At 37.6% G+C, this 24,385-nt stretch overlaps 1 protein-coding gene across 4 annotated transcripts in view; it reads left to right on the top strand.

The window, feature by feature from the left end:
* The window catches only part of PIKFYVE (phosphoinositide kinase, FYVE-type zinc finger containing), an 83,343-nt gene that overhangs the window by 37,955 nt on the left and 21,003 nt on the right, over positions 1-24,385 (top strand). For all 4 annotated transcript variants that reach the window (XM_072813226.1, XM_072813227.1, XM_072813228.1 and 1 more), the window contains 16 exons: positions 1,130-1,189; positions 2,731-2,860; positions 3,282-3,462; positions 4,311-4,385; positions 6,468-6,575; positions 8,981-9,121; positions 10,202-10,328; positions 10,610-11,772; positions 13,727-13,827; positions 16,166-16,237; positions 16,904-17,075; positions 19,808-19,986; positions 21,620-21,733; positions 22,112-22,220; positions 22,319-22,473; positions 23,389-23,479. In XM_072813226.1, the coding sequence (XP_072669327.1) occupies positions 1,130-1,189; positions 2,731-2,860; positions 3,282-3,462; positions 4,311-4,385; positions 6,468-6,575; positions 8,981-9,121; positions 10,202-10,328; positions 10,610-11,772; positions 13,727-13,827; positions 16,166-16,237; positions 16,904-17,075; positions 19,808-19,986; positions 21,620-21,733; positions 22,112-22,220; positions 22,319-22,473; positions 23,389-23,479 (2,978 nt within the window). The remainder of the gene's footprint in view (positions 1-1,129; positions 1,190-2,730; positions 2,861-3,281; positions 3,463-4,310; positions 4,386-6,467; positions 6,576-8,980; positions 9,122-10,201; positions 10,329-10,609; positions 11,773-13,726; positions 13,828-16,165; positions 16,238-16,903; positions 17,076-19,807; positions 19,987-21,619; positions 21,734-22,111; positions 22,221-22,318; positions 22,474-23,388; positions 23,480-24,385) is intronic.

The following is a 24,385-nucleotide window of genomic DNA, read 5'->3' as shown; positions in this document are numbered from 1 at the left end:
ACAGTATTTTCTGTATGTTTGAAAATCATCATCTCATATATACGTATATACATATATATACTTAATCTTTAGTATGAAAAGTAAAGCTTGAAAGCCAATATATTAGTTGAACAAACAGGTTGGCATTGCTTATTTCTGTGTCGGAGGTGTAGAAATAAAGTATATAATGTTTTTATTTGTCCACATACTTAATTTATTGTATTCGGCATGGTACACTTTGAATTTTCAATGTAAAACTTTTTCTCTGCTTTCTTGTTGAAAGAATGAGCATATTGGCTTATAAACATAGCAGCTTCTGAAGCTCATTTGCTATAAGTGAAGTCTACTTGGAAAGAATTTTGTGGAGAACCTTTATTTTGAAAGGCTTAAAATACACTGTGGTTTAGTTTGCATAGTAGAAAGAACTTTACTGAGCTATGCTTGGTCACGGACGCAAAAAAAAGTTCATGGGGAAGTAAAGAATAAGTTTCACTTGTAAGAAAAATCATATTCTAAAGTTCTAAAAGAACACTACAAGTGTTCAGTTATGGCAACTATTTGCCAGTGTTCAGTTAGAATTTTGAAAAACTGAAACCCGAATTTGAAAGCTCTTAAACCCTGATGATTTAACTCATTCCTTGCCAATGTCACTTTTGTATTATTTATGCTTTGTAACACGTAGCCTAGAATTTGAAAAACAAAAACAAAAACAGAACCTTTTATTGTTTTGAGTGTCTTCTCTGTCTATGAACTCTTTTGTACATAGAGTGATTATTTGTGAAATCATACAGTTATACATGAGAAAAAATAGTGTAACTTTTTAGGCTTGTCATACCTAAATTACTGAAGATTTCAATTTTCATAAACTGGCTCAGCCTTATAAAGGGAAAAGCAATCTGTTAAAGATTATCTGGCATTACTGCTTCAAGGTTCTGTTGAGTTATTATTCAAGTCTCTTAAATGTAGCAAGAAGTGTGTGGAATAAGGATAAAGATACATTTTAGCCTAAAGCTTTCTTGAATTGGTGGGGCAGAGTTGGGTTTAGTATGAGTAATACTTTGTGTGTAGGTGTGTTCTCTGTATAATTACGCGGCGTGTTATAGTCATAAGTCTCCTTTTCTTCCTCCTCTGCTCTCTCCCTGGTATGCAGAATATTTGATTTCTGACAATGGAGGACAACAACTCTCAATAAGTGACGCCTTCATCAAAGGTAATTTTATCAAAAGCTGTACATGGGATAGTGGGTCTAATTTGTGAGGATGTACTTGGGTCCTAGCACATTGATTGGCACAGAGTACGTACTGAAAATAAATATTACTTTAGTGCTATGGCAGCACAGGTTTTAATATGCATGGTAACTCTGAGAATGTTGGGAATTAAAAATATAAACTTGGACTAGGTTTGAGAGAAGACATCTGATCTGAAAAGAAGTTGTTTAAAAGCTTTTAAATAGAATTTGAATTTTATTCTTTTAAAGGCATAGTTTATGCTTTCCGAATCATGAATATAATATTAAGTGTTGATACACATATCATCAAGGATTCTCAAACTTGTCAAAAAGCCCCCAGGGAGATTTCATCCTCAGTCTCATCCATTTGAGGATGCTGCTTGTCCTGTGGAATTGGGAAGAGACATGGGGAGAAGAGATAAAGAACTGACTCTGCTGATCAATTTCTTGGGGACGAAAGGCAGTATAGAAGAAGACAGCCTTCTCTTATACCTTCCCTACTTATCCTACTGTGGGGTAAAGACGTAATTAGATCGTAACACTCCACAGCTCAGACCTCAGATAAGTTCTCATAATTTAGCAGTATTGCTGAATTCACCACTGAACATCTGGTTCAACTAGAAGTTTATAGGCCAGCTGTTTACATAATTAAAATGTACGGTTTTTGTACCTCACATACTGTGGACACATGTTTTACTTTGTAATGCTAGACAGCTTGAAAGTCTTTTGGTTGGTTGGTTTGCTTTAAGAGGGGGAAGGATTAGAGAATTTTTGTAAGCATTTCCCACCTCTTTCCGTTTATTCAATCACATTTTTCAGTGATTGTATAGTGAGCATCCTTTTTGCAAAACTTTTAATACAATCTACTTTTTGTCTAAATCCATGTTCATTCTTTTTGAAAAAGATTTTACGTAAATTATTTATCGTGTTTTAATAATTTTACAGTTCACTTTTGTAAAAGCTGTGCTTAAAAAAAAGGCCTTTGTTCTAATATCAAGAAAGAAACACTATAAAAAATTGTCTGAATATATTGTCTACACTGGCCTATATTCGTTCAGATATGTGAGAGCTGAGCTTTTCTCTTTAAAGTTCAGCACCCACACTATCATATGTTCTTCTGCTGGCATTCAGAGTTCTGTTGAATGCAGCTTTTAGTTTGTGATTTTACAGGGAAAGGCATTCCCCCGCCCCTTTTTTAATGTCTCCAGTGAAATGAAAGGACTGTAAAAATCCCTTTTGTTTTTCAAAAGCCATATTTATAATTATTGGCTTGAGAGTTCTAGTTACTTTAATGTAAATTTGCTTTTCATTGTTCTGCCTCTGATTTTGGCTGTTGTGAATATTGATGATCTAACTTACACTTAATTTTTTTGTATATTTACACATGTCCTTGCTTTTTTACACCAGCAGTTTGAATTGGCCAAGTTAAAAAAACTTAAAAAGATAAATTGGCACTTTCTCAGTCTATTAAGTACATGGCATTAAACATAACAGTGAGGTACAATTTCTTATTTTATATTTAGAATCCTTATTTAATCGTCGAGTTGAGGAGAAATCCAAAGAGCTGCCTTTCACACCTTTGGGCTGGCATCATAACAACCTGGAGCTGCTGAGGGAGGAGAATGGAGAGAAACAAGCCATGGAGAGGTTGCTGTAAGGCAGTGAGCTTTTTGATGTTAATTTTCCATTTTTATAATTTTCAATGACGTGATGGGCGTATGTGTAGTTCTTCCTCCTAAGATTAAAAATACTAAGATTACTTAGGAAATAAAGCCTGTTCTGATGAAATTTCTTATAAAACAAGAGTCCTAAACTGCATTTGTCTGTGCCAATTGTAATTTATGTGTTAGAATTTCATTGAATTAAAGGGGTTATCTTAATTGAAGATACAGATTTCATTCATGTGCAAAATCATTAAGGTACAGATAAAGTAAGATTGGCTCAAGAAAATATCATCTTTGCGCATAATTCATAAGCTTGTTTTTTTGTAGGCTGTGTAATGCATCTTCAGAATTACCATCTCTGACAGTAGAAGGTTAACTATGCAAACTTCTTTCTTGTGACATTTTTGTAGTTCAGCTAATCATAACCACATGATGGCACTGCTCCAACAGTTGCTCCATAATGAGTCATTGTCACCGTCTTGGAGGGACATCATTGTATCACTGGTCTGCCAGGTGGTTCAGACAGTCCGACCTGATGTCAAGAACCGGGATGACGACATGGATATCCGTCAGTTTGTCCATATTAAAAAAGTGAGCTCTGCTAGTGCTTTTCTAACGCTTAGAACTGATGGGGTGGGCCTGCTAGTAATTTGTCTTTTAGTGGTAATCTAAAACGGGTTCTAAGTAGGGAGGGGGAAGTTTTTCTCTCTACTCTTTATTAGCAGTGCACTTAGGGGTCATAGAAGCCACCTATAGGAAGTGAGAAGTGAATGGAAGGGGTGAGTTGGGCATGGAGCTGGGAAACCAAACAAATCTGGTTTCTTCCTTTTTTGCTTCCTTTTTCTTTTTTTTAAAGATTTTATTTATTTATTCATAGAGATGCAGAGAGAGAGAGAGGGAGAGAGAGAGAGAGGCAGAGACACAGGCAGAGGGAGAAGTAGGCTCCATGCAGAGAGCCTGATGTGGGACTCGATCCAGGGTCTCTAGATCACGCCCTGGGCTGCAGGCGGCGCTAAACCACTGCGCCACCAGGGCTGCCCTGCTTCCTTTTTCTTGACACATCATCTGTGAGAAGACCTCTTCCCACAGATTACTGTCACTGTTCTGAGGAAAAACAGTGGGTAACTGCCTTATTTAGATAGTAGTGGAGTCTTATATGTATTTTTTGCCTATGATGTTGATTTCGTAATGGTTTTAGTTGCCAGTTCGGTCATATGGGTATTTTAGAGTACCAGATGAGATAATAGAGAGCAGGAGGTGGGAAAATAGACAGTCATGCTAGATGTCATTAATAATTTGTTGAAAGGAAGAATTATATTCTGGAACTTTCTCTTCTGATTTAATTATATAATTAAAGTTAAAAATGGAAATAAATAATAGCATCCATCTGACTGGATTCTAATAATATGTCATTGAGTTTTGTTTTCTTGTTTCATTAGATTCCAGGTGGAAAGAAGTTTGATTCTGTGGTTGTCAATGGATTTGTTTGTACCAAAAATATTGCACATAAAAAGGTAATGTGATCTGTTCAACAGTGAAGTTCAGCAAACAATGACACTGTACCAAACCAACAAGTTGGGGTGCCCTACTCACAGGAGAGAAGGAGAATAGAAAGCAAGGAGTGATTAGCAGTGTCTGCTATGGTGTGAAATTTTGGAGGTTCAGGAAAGGTCTCCCAGAGCTGATTATGTTTAGGATTTGGACAATGAGAATTCATGAGACAGAAGAAGGAAGGGAGGATGGGTCAGGCTTCCAGAGCAACAGAATGATAGGATACTGGTATCATTTCTCCCTTGACCCTCCAACATCTTAGGGAGACACAGTTTCTCTAATAGACTAGAGTCCTTTCAGAGGGCTAGCATTTTAAAACATTGTTCTTTCTTCTAAGGCTGAGCTGCAGCACAATCACTGGTGTTCTGTTATCCTTCTCACCTTCTATCTTTGTCTTCAGGCCTGAGGCCTCTTTTTAGCACTAGCATGAAGGAATGATGTGAGATAAACTGGTGGATTAAGGAATCTCTGAGATCCTAAGGTGCAAGATGAGAAGGGGGATGAGGCTGGAGGAAGCAGCCAGAGGCTTTGTATCCCATTAAGAGTCGTGAACTTCATTCTGAAGGTCACTGATTCTCAAAGTGCATGGTATATCAGGGCCGCCTGTGGACCTCGTTAAATATGTAGATCCTAAGCCCAACCCCTAGAAATTCTCATTCAGTCTGAGGGATTGGGAATGTGGGGCTAAGGGAAAGGTGGGGCTGCTTTTCTTTTCTTTTTGTATATGTTTTTATTGGAGTTTGATTTGCCAACATATAGCATAACACCCAGTGTTCATCCCGTCAAGTGGGGCTGGTTTTAAAGTAGGCACTGCAGGTGTTTCCAGAGCCATTGGTTTGGTCCTCACAATTTGAAAAGCCATCGATGTAGCAGTGCTTCAAACCTGCTGTGTTTCTCAATCACTGCGGAAACTCACCTCAAAGAGAGATACCCTGACCCCCCAGTTCTGGAGATACTGATCTGGTCACAGCGAGAGCTCAGATGGATTTCTAGTCTGGGCAACTTGATGGGTGAACTGCAGTCCTCTTTTCATTCTTCTCTAAACAGAGACTAATTCATTTTTTGTAAGGCATGAAGCCATTCAAAAATAGTGACCATAGATAAATAAAACTGCTTGGATTTGATCCATTGTCAGTATTTCTGCATAGAGTCATATTAAAATAGGCACATTACCCATCAAAGTAGTAATTTAAGCCAAGTTAAATGATACCTGTTGAACTAAGATAAATTTGTTGAGCTTATCTCCAGAATTGAAATTTGTATATAGGAGTGGTAGAAACATATGCATGAATGACTGTCTTGTTCCACTGACCATATTTAGAGAGAATCTTTAAGTTGTAGTTGCTTAAGAAAAAAAGAAAAAAAAAAAAAAAAAAGCCCTGAATGTAGTTCCTCAACTGATGAGTGTACTGTTTGAAGACCATTTACCAGTTTGGAGTATATAAGCATGGTCACTCCAAAACCTCCTTTGCAGGGCCTGGGCTGTCATGCTGGTGGCTGGTTGTGTGGTTACGGTGTATTGTTTGAGTCTGTGTTTCTGGATACACTTTAAGGTTTTCTTTTTTGACTTCTTGTTACCCAGTTTGGCTAGCCAATTTGTAACTGCATGGAATCTACTCAGGAGGTGTTTTAATTCTTTTCTCCTTCCTACTCCTTCAATTTTAGAAAGGTTAAATTATGCTTTCAAAGTTGCTGATCTCTGTGAGTTTGTGAAATATCTTGTCTTTATGCCCCTGTCCTCCATACCCAGAGCTGGATATCTATTCTTGCAATATTGAGAAAAAAACTTCTAAGAGTGTAGAGGATTAGGTTAAAATAGAATCAGTGAAACAAAGCCAATTTTTGAGGAAGTCTGCATTGCTCTGAGCAGTTTGTTTTGAAAAAGTATGTAAGAGAATACCTTAAAAGACCTAAATGAGAGTATTTCAATACGAATATAAGGGGATAATTTAGGAAGAATTATGAAAAGTATGAATTTAAAGATATTAAAGAAAGTCTATAAAGTATAGACTTTAAAAGCCTTTAACAAATTTCATGTTTTGTAGATGAATTCTTGTATTAAAAATCCCAAAATTCTTCTGTTGAAGTGTTCCATTGAGTATCTCTACAGAGAAGAAACTAAATTTACTTGCATTGATCCTATTGTGCTTCAGGTAAGGACTTCTTTCTGAAACAATGATATGGAGGTATCTTTGTGTACCATAGTGTTTGCACACTCTTAAAACTCACTCTAGCTGATTAAGTTTGGCAGGCAGAGAAACTTGATCACTTTTGTTTCATTTAAAAAATTTATCATAAAAGACGTTTTTTATGTATTGCTTTGGAAGCTTGCCAAAACCTCCGTCATTCCTTTTAGAGTTTCAAAGTTGTTCAAGGGAACATAAGACTTTTGGGGAATATATGGAAGAAAAAGTGAAAAATCTGAATTCTGGCCTCTCTGTCTGCTTGGGTTATTGATTTACTTTAAGGATTTTTCTAACTTATCAGATTCCCAGTGGCAATACGTAGTTTCTAATATAGTTTGTCCTACTAAAACACATGTTTCTGGAATACCAGTTACTTTATACATGGTTGGTAAAAGGGGATAGCATCAGATGGAAATTGTGTTGATTTCTGTGGTTTTTCCTAACCAAGGGGACCCAGAATAGCTTCATAGGATTATAACCCTCAGCTGGAAAGAAGAATTGGCCTCAGCTCAGCTGTTACACAGGCAGGAACCTTTTTGGCTCTGTTTTAAGAAATTAAAAGTGCTGTCCTGCTCGAAGGACCCTCTCCCCCAGACAGACGTACCCTCAGCCCTGCCTGGATGGCTCTTAATGGCTCCACTCCTCAGAGCTCCGTTTCTAGTTGTACTGTTGCAGTTGCTGTTGTACATTTTAAAGTTCCCTTGACGCAGCCTCCAGCTGTGCTGAGCTACCTGTCTGGGCTGTTCCAAGTTCTTTCTTGAAGTATTGATTATTATTTTTGTTAGTGTACTAGATATGAAGTTGTATCAGTTTAAAAAGTTTTTTGCCCCAATTCCTTTTCTCCCATAAAGACAATTAATTTTCATTTGCATTTGTTCAAAATGGGAGGTTTTCAGGAATGCGTTTATCATATTATAGTAGAAATACTTATATTCAGTTCCAGAAATATTTAGGAAAAGCATTACTTGAAAATTCATAGGTGATAGGCACATTTTCCCCTAGAGCATTAGGAGCAGTCACTTTTGTACTGAAATCATTGACAGCAACAGAAGAAAGAAACTTAATTGTGGTTTATGGAAGGAACTCTGCTCTGTTCCTTAATGAACACTGCTGCTTCCTCTTTGGAATTCAGTTGTGTATAAGTAAAAATCGAGTTTTAACTGGATCATGCTGTCCCTACTATCTCTGATTTACTGTGACTTCTCATTGTTGAACTGAAATAGGGAAAAATGCAATTATTGTTCTTAGAATCACAGATTCTTTGATGCTGGGAGTTTTCTTCATTTCACCGAAGGTGTCAGTAGAAGACTTTTAATAAAATTAGATCACAAGTACATTGGTTGTAAGGCTTATCCTGATTGCATTTGTTAAAATGTGTAAAATTGCTGGTTTTGGATGAACTGGGTAACTGAAATCCATAGTTATACTTAAATGTATCCATTCTATTTTAACTCCATTCTTGCGATTAGGTTAGCTGACTAAAGTCTGTCTGTGTTATAGGAGTATGCTCTGGGCAAACATGTATTTAAGAAATATAATTTAATTCACATAACCTAAAATGTCTTGTTTGTGCTTTAAACCATATTTTATTTTACCTTTAACACCTATAGAAGAAAAAAAAAACACCTATAGAAGATTTTAGTTTGAATTGATAGAATCAGCTGATTTGAGTTTTCTCTCTCTCTCTCTCTCTCTCTCTTTTTTTTTTCTGTCCACTCAGTGTGGAATAACCAAGGAAGGAGCAGAAATTTGGGTAGATACAGGCATCCCCCAGCGAGATTGCAGGTTTGGTTCCAGACCACTGCAGTAAAGCCCCTATTGCAATAAAGCAATTGTATTAAGTGTTGTGTTTTAGATCTTTAACTATAGCTCTTCTGGGTAGAATATGATCTGCTGGGAGATTGGAATAAGAAAGAAGCTAAAATAGCATCTTTCAAGAGTTCTTTATTCAGATACCCAAAGAAGAGCTACCCCGGTTAATTTTGGAATGTAATGGGGGAATCTATAATTAAAAAAATAGAAATTGCTTTCATTTGGGGAGTTATGAGGTGAGGTTTTTTTATTTTTATTTTTTTTAACCTCTGAGAGCTGATTGGATTTTGGCTTTCATATTATAAATTATTAAGAACTGAAAATCCTTCAAAATTAGACAGAAAATGGAGTTTCTCTTGAAACTCTCTTTCACTTACTGGCAATTCAGAATTATGAATAATACTCTTAGTTGTGTTTGAAGTAACTCGCTTATGGACTTGTGGATAAGAGAATTTAGGCTTAGATTAATATTATTAATCAGACTATCCTGATATTTTAATATCTCTAGATCTTGAATTGTACCAGGTATAATAGTTTTGATGTTTTTTTTTTTTCCTCAGGAAAGGGAATTCTTGAAGAATTATGTTCAGCGAATAGTTGATGTTCGACCCACATTGGTTTTAGTTGAAAAAACAGTATCTCGGATTGCCCAAGACATGTTACTAGAACATGGCATTACTTTGGTCATTAATGTAAAATCAGTGAGTGTCATTATTTTTTCATTTTTATATAATATTTTAAAAATCTCAGTTTTTAAAATTTATATGCATGCATGGTTGATATTCAGGGATCTTAATCTATTTGCTATTCCATATTTGAAAGTAGGACAATAAGGCATGACAGCCATTTCATTATTTTAAGAGTGTAGAACCTCAGGCTGAGAGAAAGTGTAATTAATTATATAGTACTCATAGTTGCTGACAAGATCAAAGGTGTAATAGACATTAGTTAATACGTAGTCTTTGTTGAGCTCTCATTTTATTTGGGGAATTGTACAAGTAGAAAACATTCTCTCGGGCAGCCTGGGTGGCTCAGCGGTTTAGCACTGCCTTCGGCCCGGGGCGGGATCCTGGAAACCCGGGATCGAGTCCTGCGTCAGGCTCCCTGCATGGAGCCTGCTTCTTCTGCCTGTGTCTCGGCCTTTCTCTCTCTCTCTCTCTCTCATGAGTAAATAAATACAATCTTAAAAAAAAAATGGTTGTCTTTTTTGGAAAATTACTCTCTTCAGGATAGAGGCCAGTTCTAGGAAATTTTCCCCCTTCCCTTCAGTATCCTATGCCAATGCATGATGCTTAAATACCTTTTGATAAGGTCACTAATATGAGTAGTCTAATTTATTTATTTATTTACTTATTTATTTATTTTAAAAAGATTTTACTTATTTATTCGTGAGATATATATATATATATATATATATATATATATATATAGAGAGAGAGAGAGAGAGAGAGAGAGAGAGGCAGAGGCACAGGCAGACGTAGAAGCAGGCTCCACGCAGGAAGCCTGATGTGGGACTCAATCCCCAGACCCCAGGACCATGCCCTGGGCCAAAGGCAGGCGCCAAACTGCTGAGCCACCCAGAGATCCCCAGTAGTCTAATTTAGAATAAAAAAAAAATTGTCCTATAGTTAAAATTAAGGAAATTATACAATTTAATTATATAATTAAAATTAAGGAAATGAATTGTGAGGTTTATTTCTAAAATTTTCATATTTTCCAGGTAAAATTTACTGAGAATTTTATTCTCTAATTTTGTAATGTAATATGTTTCTGTGTTCTAGCAAGTTTTAGAACGAATCAGTCGGATGACCCAAGGTGATTTAGTGATGTCGATGGACCAGCTGCTTACAAAACCCCACCTGGGCACCTGTCACAAATTTTACATGCAGATGTTTCAGTTACCTAGTGGTGAGTGATCTTTAGCATAGATTCACCAGAGATTAAGGACAAGAGGAAATGAGTAAAACTCATCAGTACTACAGTGTTTACTTTCTCCCACTAATATCTAATATCCATTAATAATATCTGGTTATAATGCTAAATATTTGTGAGCAGTGGTTAGATGAGGATTGGCAGCTGTGATCTTGCTTAAAGGGTTTCTTGTGGAGATTAAGATGATGAATTAACTCTGTCCGGATTTAGGGCTTGCCAGCTCGGTGTTCTTAAACTTTGTATTTGTTTATTTGTAGAGCAAACCAAAACACTGATGTTTTTTGAAGGCTGTCCACAGCACCTGGGCTGCACAGTCAAGCTCAGAGGAGGCTCTGATTATGAGCTGGCTAGAGTTAAGGAGATCCTAATATTTATGATCTGTGTAGCTTATCATTCGCAACTGGAAATCTCCTTCCTTATGGATGAATTTGCAATGCCTCCTACGTTAGCACAAAACCCTTCCTTCCATTCTCTGATCGAGGGACGAGAGGATGGAGGGACAGCTCAAGAGCCATTTAGCGGAAGCCCCCTCCCCCGGGAGCCTGACTTCCCTCCAGAGCTTCTGCCCTCCGATGATAGCGGTTTGCCGGAATCAAGGATCGTGTTTGAGAAGGGTGACCAGGAAAATAAAAGCGTCCCACAGGATGTTGCCTCTTTGAAGCATCAGGAGTATGCCACAGCAGCTTGCCCGGCAGCAGGCATCCCCTGTGCCCTCTTTCCATCCGTCCCAGAATCGTTGCTGCCGCTCCATGTGGACGACCAACAGGATGCCACGGGCACTGCGCAGCCAGAGCCTTCACAGCACACAGATGAGCTACAGGACCCCAAAAGCCAGATGAGAGCCTTTAGAGACCCTTTGCAGGATGACACTGGATTGTATATTACTGAGGAGGTTACCTCTTCTGAAGATAAACGAAAGACTTATTCTTTGGCCTTCAAACAGGAATTGAAAGATGTGATCCTCTGTATCTCCCCAGTAATCACATTCCGGGAGCCCTTCCTTCTAACTGAAAAGGGGATGAGATGCTCTACCCGAGATTATTTCGCGGAGCAGGTTTACTGGTCTCCTCTTCTCAATAAAGAGTTCAAGGAAATGGAGAGCAGACGGAAGAAGCAGCTGCTTAGAGATCTCTCGGGGCTTCAGGGCATGAATGGAAGTGTTCAGGCCAAGTCTATTCAAGTCTTGCCCTCCCACGAGCTAGTGAGCACTAGAATTGCTGAGCATCTAGGGGATAGCCAGAGCTTGGGGAGAATGCTGGCTGATTATCGGGCCAGAGGAGGAAGAATTCAGCAAAAAAATGCAGACCCTTTTGCTCATTCAAAGGAAGCACCTGCTATGGCAAGCAGCAGACCAGGAAGCAAAATTGAGGGTGATGAAGAGAAAGGGTTGATTCCAAGTGATGCAGTGTGGTCAACAAAGGTGAGGCACTTTGGGTGCACTTTTAGGGTGTGTTATAAGACTGCTGTGGCAGATTTAAAAAAAAAAAAACAAATATGATAGATTGCAGATTTATTAACTATTTCTTCCTATGCCTTTTTTTTTTTTTTACCTTAAGTCTGTTGGCTTATGTATTGCTTTAAGTATGAAGTAGGAATATAAAGTAATGAAACTGCGTTTTGAACTTCTCACACTGAGTTCACAGTAAAGTAGGAAGAGCTTTGCTGTAGGGGGAAGGGTGGAGCTGAGTAAAATCTGTGGAAGGCCGACTTGGGTGTGGGTGTGGGTGTGGGTGTGATGTGGCCTTGATCCTGTTCATGCTTGTGAGAGGGAACGAGACGGAAGCTTCCTGCAAAAAATGGATGTGTTTTTAGAAAATATCAGACTTATTTATTTAGCATAAACACTTCACGTTATTTATGATAGTGCCCTTATTCTTTTTAAACAGAGATTGAGGGGAAATTAGATTTGCCGATAGTGGTTGTAAGAAAACTAATGAAAAAAAAAACCTGTCTGTAAATGAGGATATGAAATTGTTTAATAGAACAAATAAAAAGATGCTTAATTCACTGAAAGTTGAGGAAGTGCTAAATAACAACAGGACCTTACTTTCTTTGTGGTACACTAGTGTTTGTGAGATTGGCAAAAAAAGGAAAGTGATAAGAGCCATGGTTAATGTGGTGTGAAAAAATGCTTATGTTAAATTGTATGTAAATTTGCGTTTATATACATTTGTGTAAATTTATATAAGGTGATAGGGAGATCTGTTTTAGTTTCCATGTATATATATATACATATATATATACATATATATACATATATATATACATATATATGTATATATATATACACCATTGTCCAGGATTCCGATCTTTTATAACCTATTCTGCAGAAATAAGTAAGCATTTTATCTAAAGCTTACATTTTGTAGGAATATATGTAAAAGGTTATTTGCTGAGGCCTTGGTTCTAGTTGTTTGCAGAATGAATTGGATCTCATTGAACAACCTAGATAGAGCCCATGATTTATTTTTGAGTGTTAAAAAGCAAGTCGTTTTGTATGTAGCATCCTCTCATTTTTATAAAACAAAATCACCTTTGTATTCGTATGTGGGTGTGTTTGTGTGTAAATGCGTGTAAACTAGCAAAAAGACTGCATGGTTTTTAACTTTAGAGTCAAAAGTTATCGTTTTGGGAGGTGGAGTGAAATCAAAGGAGGAGATGCTTTATGTACTTCATGAAATTTTTCATGTATCTCTGTACTGTTTGATTTTCAATAGAGAGCAAATGTTGGCTATATAATGATCAAGAACAGTATAAAGTACAAGCAAATAAATACCTGAGAATTTAAATTTTTAAGATTGCTGTTATATCCAGCCATCCATTCAGACTGTTTCATATGGATCTAGTTAGTTAACTATTTACTTCCAAAATAATTTAATGGAGTTCTGTAAGTAATGAAGAGTATTTAGGAAAGCAAGCTATTTAGACTTCTGTTTGCAATTTTAAGTTAACTTAAACTTTTTGGTTTGTTTGTTTCAAAAATGAAATGCTCCATTTCCTCATTTATTTATTCAGTTTCTGGCAGTTTTCAGTCTGCATCGGAACCCTTTCATTGATGACTGGAGGTGTCACAAATCAAGGGGAATGCATGCATGGGGAGGCACCTGGGTGGCGTCTGCCTTCAGCTCAGGTTACAACTCCAGGGCCCTGGGATCGAGTCCCAGTCTGGCTTCCTGCTCAGTGGGGAGATAGACTGCTTCTCTCTCTGTCCCCGCCTCCCCCACTTGTTTGCATGCATTCTCTTTCTCTCTCTCTCTCTCTCTCTCTGTCTCTCAAATGGATAAATAAAATCTTAAAGAAAAAAAAAAGGGAACATGCATTGAGGTTGGAGTATGGTACTACTTTTGGGTGCTTATTTGTTCCTCCTCTTTTAGGTGGACTGTCTGAACCCTGTGAACCACCAGAGACTGTGCGTGCTCTTCAGCAGCTCTTCTGCGCAGTCCAGCAATGCCCCCAGTGCCTGTGTCAGCCCTTGGTAGGATTCTTTTCCTCTTGTATTATTACTGTATTTAAGACCTTAATTCTAACAACTTTAAGAAAATTCAGCTGTTAGGATCTGTTTTCAGGTACATGGCATGCTGCCGGGCATGTATGAATTGCTAGGACTTTTAAATTTGTGAATTAAATACAAAATTTGTATTTGTTCATGGTAAGAAGTAAGTGAGAAGTACCTTGAGTAAGAGCGAAAAGGATGTGAGAGATGGAAGAGAAATTTGTATTTATAAAGGTGAGAAATAGTTTGCTTTTTTTTTTTTAAAAAAAGATTTTTTTATTTTTAAGTAATCTCAATACCCAATATGGGGCTAGAACTTACAACTCTTGGAGAGCAGGAGTCAAATGCTCTACTGACTGAGCCAGCCAGGTGCCCCCATAAAAGCTAGTTTTAAGCATTTTGATGATAATGTACAATTTAGGCAGATTTTCTGTAAGGCATCATTCTCATAAAAGCAATCAGCCTTTGGCTTTATTAATGGGTTTTATCCTAAAACTTAATTCTTTTTTTTTTTTTCTTTTTTTTTATTGGAGTTCAATTTGCCACTATATAGCATAACACCCAGTCCGTATCCTGCCAAGTTACCCCCTCAGTGCCCATCACCCAGTCACCCCAACCCCCCCACCCACTTCCCTTTCCACTACCCCTTGTTCGTTTCCCAGAGTTAGGTGTCTCTCATGTTCTGTCACCCTCACTGATATTTTCACTCATTTTCTCTCCCTTCCCCTTTATTCCCTTTCACTAATTTTTATATTCCCCAAACGAATGAGGCCATAGAATGTTTGTCCTTTTCCAATTGACTTATTTCACTCAGCATAATACCCTCTAGTTCCATCCACGTCGAAGCAAATGGTGGGTATTTGTCATTTCTAATGGCTGAGGAATATTCCATTGTATACATAAACCACATCTTCTTTATCCATTCATCTTTCGATGGATACCGAGTCTCCTTCCACAGTTTGGCTATTGTGGACATTGCTACTACAAACATTGGGGTGCAGGTGATAAAACCTAATTTTAAGTAGATAGATAGAAAAACACTTTATAAATTATTTGTAGATAGAAAAACACTTTATAAATTACTTGTTTCAAATGATATGATAATTATAAAAGGCTAGTTATTACATAGTTTATCTTTAGTTTTTAAAGTACTATGTACTTTATCTTTTTATTTTTAAAAATTTGTTTCTCCTGCGCTTTTTTATTTTTTAAAATTTTATTTAAATTTAGTTAACATAAAATGCATTATTGATTTCAGAGGTAGAGGTAGAGGTCAGTGATTCATCAGTCTTTTTTTTTTTTTTTTTTTTTGATTCATCAGTCTTATATAACACCCAGTACTTATTACATCACCTGCTCTCCTTAATGCCCATCATCCAGTTACCTGGTCCCGCATACTTTAATTTTAAAAGCTTGTTTTTGGAGCACTGTTTCCATGACAAAATGTGTTCTGTGTTTTAATTTGGACTCCAGGAACACTTATTTCTACCAGTGAGATCAGGGATTCTTGTAGTGTCTGTCTATATAGCTCTTAGCAGACTTTGACTTAGGGCTGGGGAACCCATAGGCAGGTTTTTGGCTTTTTTTTTCTTTTTTTCTTTTAAGATTTTACTCATTTATTTGAGAGAAAGCATGTGTGGGGGTGGGGAGGGCAGAGGGAGAGAGAGAAGCAGACTCCCCACTGAGTAAGGAGCCGGATGCAGGGGCTCCATCCCAGGACCTTGAAACTGTGACCTGAGCTGAAGGCAGACACTTAGCCAGCTAGGCCACCCAGGCGCTCTCCGTAGGAGTTTTCTGTGGGAGTTTATGGATTCCTTAGGTCAAAGCTTGAATAAAGTGTGGATTACAACAGGGCTATAGCCAAATTCTCTTATTTGTAGGCATTCATAAGTTAGGCATAAAGTCAGGAATTGGCTCTCCTGGAAGAATATGAGCTGCTGTTCTCCATGCTCAGTAAAGATGTGGACCAGAGAGCAGGAGACAGGAGTTCTATTTAATGGTGATAGGGCATAAGGGCTTTGTAGGAAACTTTGATCTCTTCCTAGTTCATATCCATTTTACTCATTATTATTTTTGCATCCTGATTTAGTTTGATAAGATACTAATGGACTGGGAATAGATAAGGAGCTATAGTGTGGCTAGTTCAAACCCCTTTTACCTGATGAGATTAAACCTGTTGTAGAAGAACAAGAGAATATTAACTATTTTAATACTACATTGTAGGCACATCTAACAGGTAATCAGTTTGTAGTCTCATGCAGTGTCTTGGCAGTGTGGTAATTCTTATGACGTGCTCCTAAGAAATACTGTCTTTTTTTAGGATTGTGACAATGGAATTTTATGGAAAGAATGATCTGACATTAGGAATATTTTTAGAGAGATACTGTTTCAGGTAAGAACAGATTTTCTCCTTATGTTCTGTGTATGCTTTTCTGATGCCCAGAATTTCAACCTAAAACATAAAGAGGAGTTGAAGTATTGTGTGGCCTCCACTATAATACCATGTGTCAGAGTACCATACAAAGAAGTCATCTATTTCATATTCAATCCCAGGATGTCTTATCTACTTCGTTTTGCAGATCTTTGAGTGTCTAATTATGCCGCCATCTAAGAGTTTTTTTTAAGGATGTGTGTCTTTACAGTGATTGAAATGAGAGGCAGGAGAAGCATAGAGATCATCTAGACCTTGGTTTAAGTCAGAGTTATCACCTGCCACTTTCATGAAGAAGAGCAAGTAATTTTTACCAGCCCCCATTATAGGGAATAACAAGCTCCAGAAGTATCATGGGCTTTCCTAGGTAAAATGAAGTGACATTTTAAAAATGTGAAGCAAATAGAAGGTGCTTAATAAGTGGAACCCATCACTGAGTTGTAGCTGAAGACAGGCTTAGCTGCAGGCTCTGAGCGTGCGAGTGGTGCCTGGAATAGGTCGTCCACTGGCTATCAGTGCTCTAGAGAGGACACTGAGCTTCCCGGACAGCGGTTCCGATTAGCCAGTATTCATTCAACATTACTTCTCGGTTTCATGGTTAACGTGAGGACTTTGTTTTTGTCAAAGGCCTTCTTATCAGTGTCCTAGCATGTTCTGTGATACCCCTATGGTACATCATATTCGGCGCTTTGTCCATGGCCAAGGCTGTGTGCAGATAATCCTGAAGGAGTTGGATTCTCCAGTACCTGGATATCAACATACAATTCTTACTTATTCCTGGTGCAGGATCTGCAAACAGGTAAATGTACCCTGTTACTCTAATATTTTGTACAGCATCATTTATTTATTTTATTATTTTTTTAAAGATTTTATTTATTTTTTCATGAGAGAGAGGCAGAGACAGAAGCAGGCTCCATTCAGGGAGCCCAACGTGGGACTCGATCCTGGGTCTCCAGGATCAGGCCCTGGACTGAAGGTGGCGCTAAACATACTGAGCCACCCGGGCTGCCCAACATCATTTATTTATTTTTATTTGTGTAGTTCTTTTTGGAGAGGATGATCTATGTTATTTTAGATTTATTTTTCACTAGGCTCTTATTTCATTTACCTTCCAGGGTAAATTGCATTTTGTGTATTGCATTTAGTGTTTGTTTCTGGAAGTTTTCATCTTGGAATTTATCAGTCATTATGTAAAATATAGATACCTTGTTTGGTAAAATTATGGAGATTATATCTTCACAATTCTCAGTTATGTTTATTTATTCAGCAGACACTTATTTAGCACCATCTGTGTGCTGGGGACTCTGAGGGCCTGGGCATGGCTCCTATCCTTTAGCAGGGAAGACAGACTTGTAGCACAATAGTATAGTACGCTAGGATGTTTGTCTCTGTTTGAGCCTCTATCAACATTTCTATCTTAAGAGATACAGCTGAGACCATGTTTAAATTGACCTCTTGAGAAAACGACCATGTGTTATATTTCTAGTGTGTGCTTTTCTTTTTTCACTCTGGAGGAAATACTTGGTTGACAATATTATAAGCTTTTAATACTCACTTTTTATCCAGATTGTTTGCAGTGAGCATAGGCCAAGTTTAATTTTGTTTACTTATTTTGGAGTGTGCTTTTGGAAGGCACATGTGAGAATTACAGATAAAATAATAGTGTGACCTATATCAGTATCAGTGGTAAAGGTAGGCAAAATCAAAGTCTGTTCCTTTTGCAGTAGCAAGCGTACAGCCATGAGATTGTTTCTTGTAACTAGCTGTTTTTTAATACTTATAGGCCTTTCTTTCCTATTAGATAGCTGGTACTGTTTTATTGTGGAACATGTGAACTTCTGTAGATTGAGCAGTGAATTAAAGGAATAACTTAAATTAGAGTTGTGTATTTTACATGCTTTGGTGTATGTACTTTAATTAATTTATAGATTTTATTTATTTATTCATGAGAGAGACAGAGAGAGGTAGAGATACAGGCAGGGGGAGAAGCAGGCTCCATGCAGGGAACCTGACGTGGGACTCCATCCCAGGTCTCCAGGATCATGCCCTGGGTTTAAGGTGGCGCTAAACAGCTGAGCCACCCAGACTGCCCTGTACCTTATTATAAAACAAAAACTTTTGCCTTTGGGGTTATGTTAGAAAGGAAAAGGTGAATGGTTTTTGTTATACAAAAATGGAAAACTTCCACATGTCAAAAAAGTTACATCATGACTAAATAGTAATATACTTAATATTACATTTCTGTAAGGCATAATAGAAAAAGAGTAAAAGGCATAACAAAGCAGTTTCATACAAATGGCCAATAGACATGTGCAAATAAATTTTACTCAGTAGTTAGAGAAATGTAAATAAAGCCAGTGAAGTGTGGTTTTATTTTGTTTTGTTTTTAAGAAATTACATTGCAAAGCTTTGTAATTCCCAAGATTGGTAAGAAAGTGGGGAAGTTGTTATTCTCAGATATTGTTGGAGATTGTATAAACCAGTACCTTTGTTTTTAAGATTTTATTTATTGAGAGAGAGAGAGAACATGAGCAGGGGTGTGTGGGGGGTGTGGGTTGGGGTAGAGGAAGAGAGATAAGCAGACTCCTTGCTGAATAGGGAGCCTGCCAGGGGGGGCTCCATCCCAGGACCGTGGGATCATGACCTAAAGGCAGATGCTTAACCAACTGAGCCACCCAGGCCCTTCCCAATACCCCATTTTGGAAGACTGGCAAAAAGTATCAAAGACCACACAAATGTTCATGCCATTTGGTCTACCAATTCCCACTTTTCTTAATTTATTCCAAGGAAATAATTATGGATATAACACATATGTATGTATACACAAGAAAGTTCATCAGAGCATGATCAGAATAGAGGAAAAACTTCTAATGTCTTAAATGTGTATCAGTAGGGATTGGTTAGATATGTCCATACAATGGGATACTCTATGGCTATTAAAAATCAAGTTACTTAAGAGTATTTTAGGTGGGAAAATATTTATGATACACTGCTAAGTAAAAATAATACAAGACTATGGAGCTAATTATAGGAAAGACTTTATTTTTAAATACAATGGCTGGGTACCTTCTATGTGTTCATACACATATATATGTACATATAAATATATATACACGTACATAGAAATAAAGTAAATATACTAGCATATTGATGTTGGTGGTGGGATCACCAGTGGTACTGCTCCCCCAACCATTCCTAACTCTATCCACTTTATTTTTTAAAAGATTTTATTTATTTTGACAGAGAGAGAGAGCACAAGCAGGAGGAGTGGGAGGGGTAGAAGCAGGCTCCCCTGTGACCAGGGAGCCTGATGTGGGGCTTGATCCCAGAACCCTGAGATCATGACCTGAGCTGAAGGCAGACACTTAACTGACTGAGCCACCCAGGTACCCCTGTATCCACTTTTAAACAATTCTTTTTCTAGTTTTCTTGAGTCAGAGTATATTAGATTTGTATTAGAAAAGAAATTCTTTTTTAAAAAAGAGATTCTCAATATGTAATTACATAACAGATGATTTATATGAATTTCAGGTAACACCAGTTGTTGCTCTTTCCAATGAGTCCTGGTCCATGTCATTTGCAAAATACCTTGAACTTAGGTTTTATGGGCACCAGTACACTCGCAGAGCCAATGCTGAGCCATGTGGTCACTCCATCCACCATGATTATCACCAGTATTTCTCTTACAATCAGATGGTGGCATCTTTCAGGTAAGAAGTCAGAATGATCCTATACACAGTCACATATTCCCCAGAAGACTTTGTGAACATTTCTTTAGTAACTAGATTAATTTGCAGTGTGTGTAGTCCCCATCTCCACCCTTGCAAATGCAGAGGGTCCTATTTTGTGCTAAGAGTTTTCAGTGTTGTTATTTTATTTAATCCTTAATTGAAGAAAGAGTATTATGATTACCCTCACTTTCAAGTTTATAGGTCACTTAGAGAGCTAGCAAGTGATGAAGTCATGAGATGAACGAGTAGATCCACCGCTTCAGATGTTAGTCTTAACCACAGTTTTCTACATGTAGGCATTTGTTAGAATTTTGGCTGAGACATTAACTAGCATAAGGTTACTTGGGTATTCCAGATAGAGCTGAAATCCAGATAGAGCTAAAATCACTAGTTCACACAATGATATTAAGTGGTATTGTGGTATTAAGTGATTTGTGAAAGCCTTCAGGCTCGGCCTTCAAAATATATCCAGAATCTGAACACCCCGACCCTCTCTACCATTCCCACTCTGCGCTGAGCCTCTGTTGCCTTTCGCTCGAGTGTCGCAGTGGCCTCAGCCAGTTACCCTGTGGTCTGATCGCAGCCCAGTGGTCAAAGTGGTTGTGTTAAATGAAGATTGGCTCAGGCCACTCCTCAGCTACAGACCTTCAGTGGCTGTCTCAGTGAGTACGAAAGCCAGAGCCCCTTTATGGGCCTGTGAGTTCCACGTGTTCTGGCTGCTTAGTGCCTCCCTGTTCTCGCCTCCTCCTCCTGTCCCCTCACCCCCTCCTGTCCCCTCACTGCAGCCTCAGTTCAGTCAGGTGGGACCCTGCCTGGGAGCCTTGCATGTGCTCCTCCACTCCCCGGATATCTGCCTACTTTTCCTTCCTTCCTGCAGGTCATTGTTGACATTTCACCTGCCCTGGCTCTTCATCCCTAGCACTCCTACTTCCCTTGCTTGCTTTCTTTTTCTCTGTAGCACTTACCATCTTACACTGTATGTTTTAACTATTCATTTTGTTTATTGCCTGAGTCTCCTTATTCCTGAATCAGGAGGGCAGTAATTTTGGCCTTTTAGTGCTGTATCCTCAGCACCTAGAACAACATCTAACACAAAATAGGCCCTTAGGAATTATTGGCAGTTAGAGCTTATTTCCTTTTGGAAGCAAGAGCATTAAACATCAATCACTGCTCGGATGGGTGATAACATTTATTAGACAACATGAGCTCTTGGGTAGAAAGGCTCCTAAGGGACTCACGAGGAGTAAAGACTCATGAGGAATCCTCAGGAGCTGGGAAGGTGACTTGCTTCTAAGCTAACTGTAGGAAGGGGTTCCTCTCATTCATAAAGCTTTTTATCCCAGTCCTTGAGGTTTATATGCGTAAGAGGCAGCCTCAGGTGATACATGATGACATCACAGGACAGTGAAGAAACAAACAAGACAAAACCATTCCAGAATTGGGGAGGATAATTATAATGGTTGAAACTTGTCTTCAGTACTTTTATAACTGTTTTAAAATGCTTTTTTGTAGAAACTTTGTCTTGTGTCTCTTAGGATTTACGTTTACCTCTACTCTAGATATGAAAAGATTTTTTACTTTCTTACTATTACTTGTATTTTTTTTCTCCCAGTTATTCTCCCGTTAGGCTTCTTGAAGTATGTGTTCCCCTCCCCAAAATATTCATTAAACGTCAGGTCCCATTGAAAGTGTCCCTTCTTCAGGATCTGAAGGACTTTTTTCAAAAGTAAGTTTTAGTTTATTTGATCATCTGTTTTTGTGTAGTATTACCATGTACACATTTTAAAATATCATGTTAGTTCATTTAGCTTTCTTTGAAAACAGAAATAATTATTTTTCTAAATATATGTTGCATATGTCCAATGTAAAAAAAAGAAATGTAGACTGCATAAAAGTATAAAAAAGAAATCAAACCTTCTTAGACATAGCCGGTGTTAAAATTTTGATGGACATCCTTATAGGTCTTTTTGTTGCAAAATTGTATATGATTCTTAATCTGACAAACTATAGTTAAAGTTTTGTGTGTGTAATTTTTCTATTTATGTGAGATTAGAAAGTTTAATTCTAACTTTTCTAAAGAGTTTAATGTTTATGGTTTTATTAGAGTTTCACAGGTATACCTCGCTGTTGATGAAAGACTTGCATCTTTAAAAACGGATACATTTAGCAAAACAAGAGAGGAAAAAATGGAAGATATCTTTGCACAAAAAGAGGTCATTCATTTCTTTGACAGAAACTCAAAATTAACTATTATCAGAAGTTTCTTTTGGGGTGTATCTCAGACTGCTGGAATTGTTTCTGCTCCCTATAGATGGAAGAGGGTGAGTTCAAGAACTGGATTGAGAAGATGCAAGTGAGGCTCATGTCTTCCTCGGTCGACACCCCCCAGCAGCTGCAGTCCATCTTCGAGTCCCTCATTGCCAAGAAGCAGAGTCTCTGCGAAGTGCTGCAAGCTTGGAATAACAGGTGTGCTTTGTAGTCTGGCATTTCTGTTATATCTTTGCAAAATTTGCTTTGCCTTGATGTTTTTAATTTATAAAGGCCTTTAATTATTATGGATGTTACGTTTTACCCTCCAGTTGTGGAAGTTTTTATTTTTCTGTCACCACTTCCCCTTCTTCATTTAAAACATCTATGCTAATCTTCAGGTAGTTTATAAAGATGAAAAACCGGATGAGAGCAGCTTTCAGTGCTGTTTCAAATACTTAGGAGTGTGTGTGCTTACTGAATATAATATAATTGAATTAGTATTCCATGGAGTGATTATTGGTTTTTAGGTCAGGACTTTCAGATGTATTATTATGTGTCTTCTTAAGCTTTTATGTAAATATTTATTTGGGGAAATATTTCCCCTTAATGCTTATTTAAAAGTTCAGAGATTATTATCTCATTTATTTATGGAGCATCTGCATTATGCTAGGCAATGAGTAAGGCATTAGATAGACATTCCATCTTTTATTTGGTCTTATGAATCCTACAGTGTATATACTGTTGCCATTTTACAGAGGAGGAAACTGTAGCTCTATAAGAGACTAAGACATTTCCCCAAGTTGTGTGGTTATTGTCAGAGCTGGGTTTTGAGCTCAGGTCTCTTGGTCTCTAAAGCTTGTTTTTTGTTTTGTTTTGTTTTTAATTACATTATGCTCATAATAATTTACTATTCTTTTATAACTATAGTCATGTCACTTATATGTCTATAACTCTGTAACTCTTGATTAGTTGATTAGAAATAATAAATAATTTTAATATCTATTGTAGTCAAAATAGGAAAATCTAATTATTGTGGCTTCACAGTTGTAAAGAGAAAATTTGTAAACATTATTCAGAATATTAGAAACAAACTGTATTCTCTCCTCCTCTGTCCTAACCCTTTAATTATAGATTGCAAGACCTTTTCCAACAGGAAAAGGGTAGAAAGCGACCTTCAGTTCCTCCAAGTCCTGGAAGACTGAGACAAGGGGAAGAAAGCAAGGTGATGAAATGTGGTCTTGTCTTTGGTTTTTCCTTGATATAAATATTATAATCAATTTCATTTAAGACAAAAGTGGTAATTTAATACTTGCATTTAATAATATTAGGTAGAGGTTTTTATTTCGCAGTTGTGAGGTTTCAAAGAGACATGTCCTGGATTAATTTTTTTATCTTGCTTGAAATAAAATTGTTCATTCATTTCACACATTTATCAAAAGCCACTATCTAGGCATCACTGGAGATAGCATCATGGTTGCAGTAGATGCTATAAAGAACAAGTTGTGGATACTCTATAATAGCATCCTAATTTATTTTACTATGTAGTTTTGTGTGTTTTTTATCTCTGTGCTTAAGTGAGAAGGTTTTCTTAAAGGACCTATCTGTACCGGGTTAGTTCTGCACATTGATTTAATTGGCTTTTCCTAACTATATTGGTTTTTGTCTTGTTGCGTAACAAATTACCACAAACTTTGTGACCTAACACACTAGTGTATCATTTTATAGGGGTCAGGAATCCTGTGTGACTAGGATCCCTGCTGAGTCTCACGTAGTTCAAGTCAAGATTTCAGCCAGGGCCATTATCTTACCTGAGGTCAGGGTCATCTTCCTAGCTCATCCAGGTTGTTGGCAGAATTTAATTCCTGGTGATTATAAGCCTGTGGTCCCACTTTTGTTGCTGGGAGTTGAGCAGAGCCCATTCTCAACTCCTAGAGGCTGCCTGCATTCTTTGCCATGAGCCCCCTTTCATCTTCAAAGCTTGCAACAATGCATGCTTCAGATTTCCTAATTCCTATTCTCTGCCCTTGTGACACAGATCTAAAGGACTTGTGTGATTAGGTCACTACCTGGATAATCTCTCCCCATTTTAAGGTTAATCAATTTGGGACCTTAAATACACCTACAGAAT

This window comes from Canis lupus, chromosome 36, assembly GCF_048164855.1.
Source record: "Canis lupus baileyi chromosome 36, mCanLup2.hap1, whole genome shotgun sequence".
NCBI classification, from domain to species: domain Eukaryota; kingdom Metazoa; phylum Chordata; class Mammalia; order Carnivora; family Canidae; genus Canis; species Canis lupus.
This window is presented reverse-complemented; position numbering and strand designations above follow the sequence as displayed.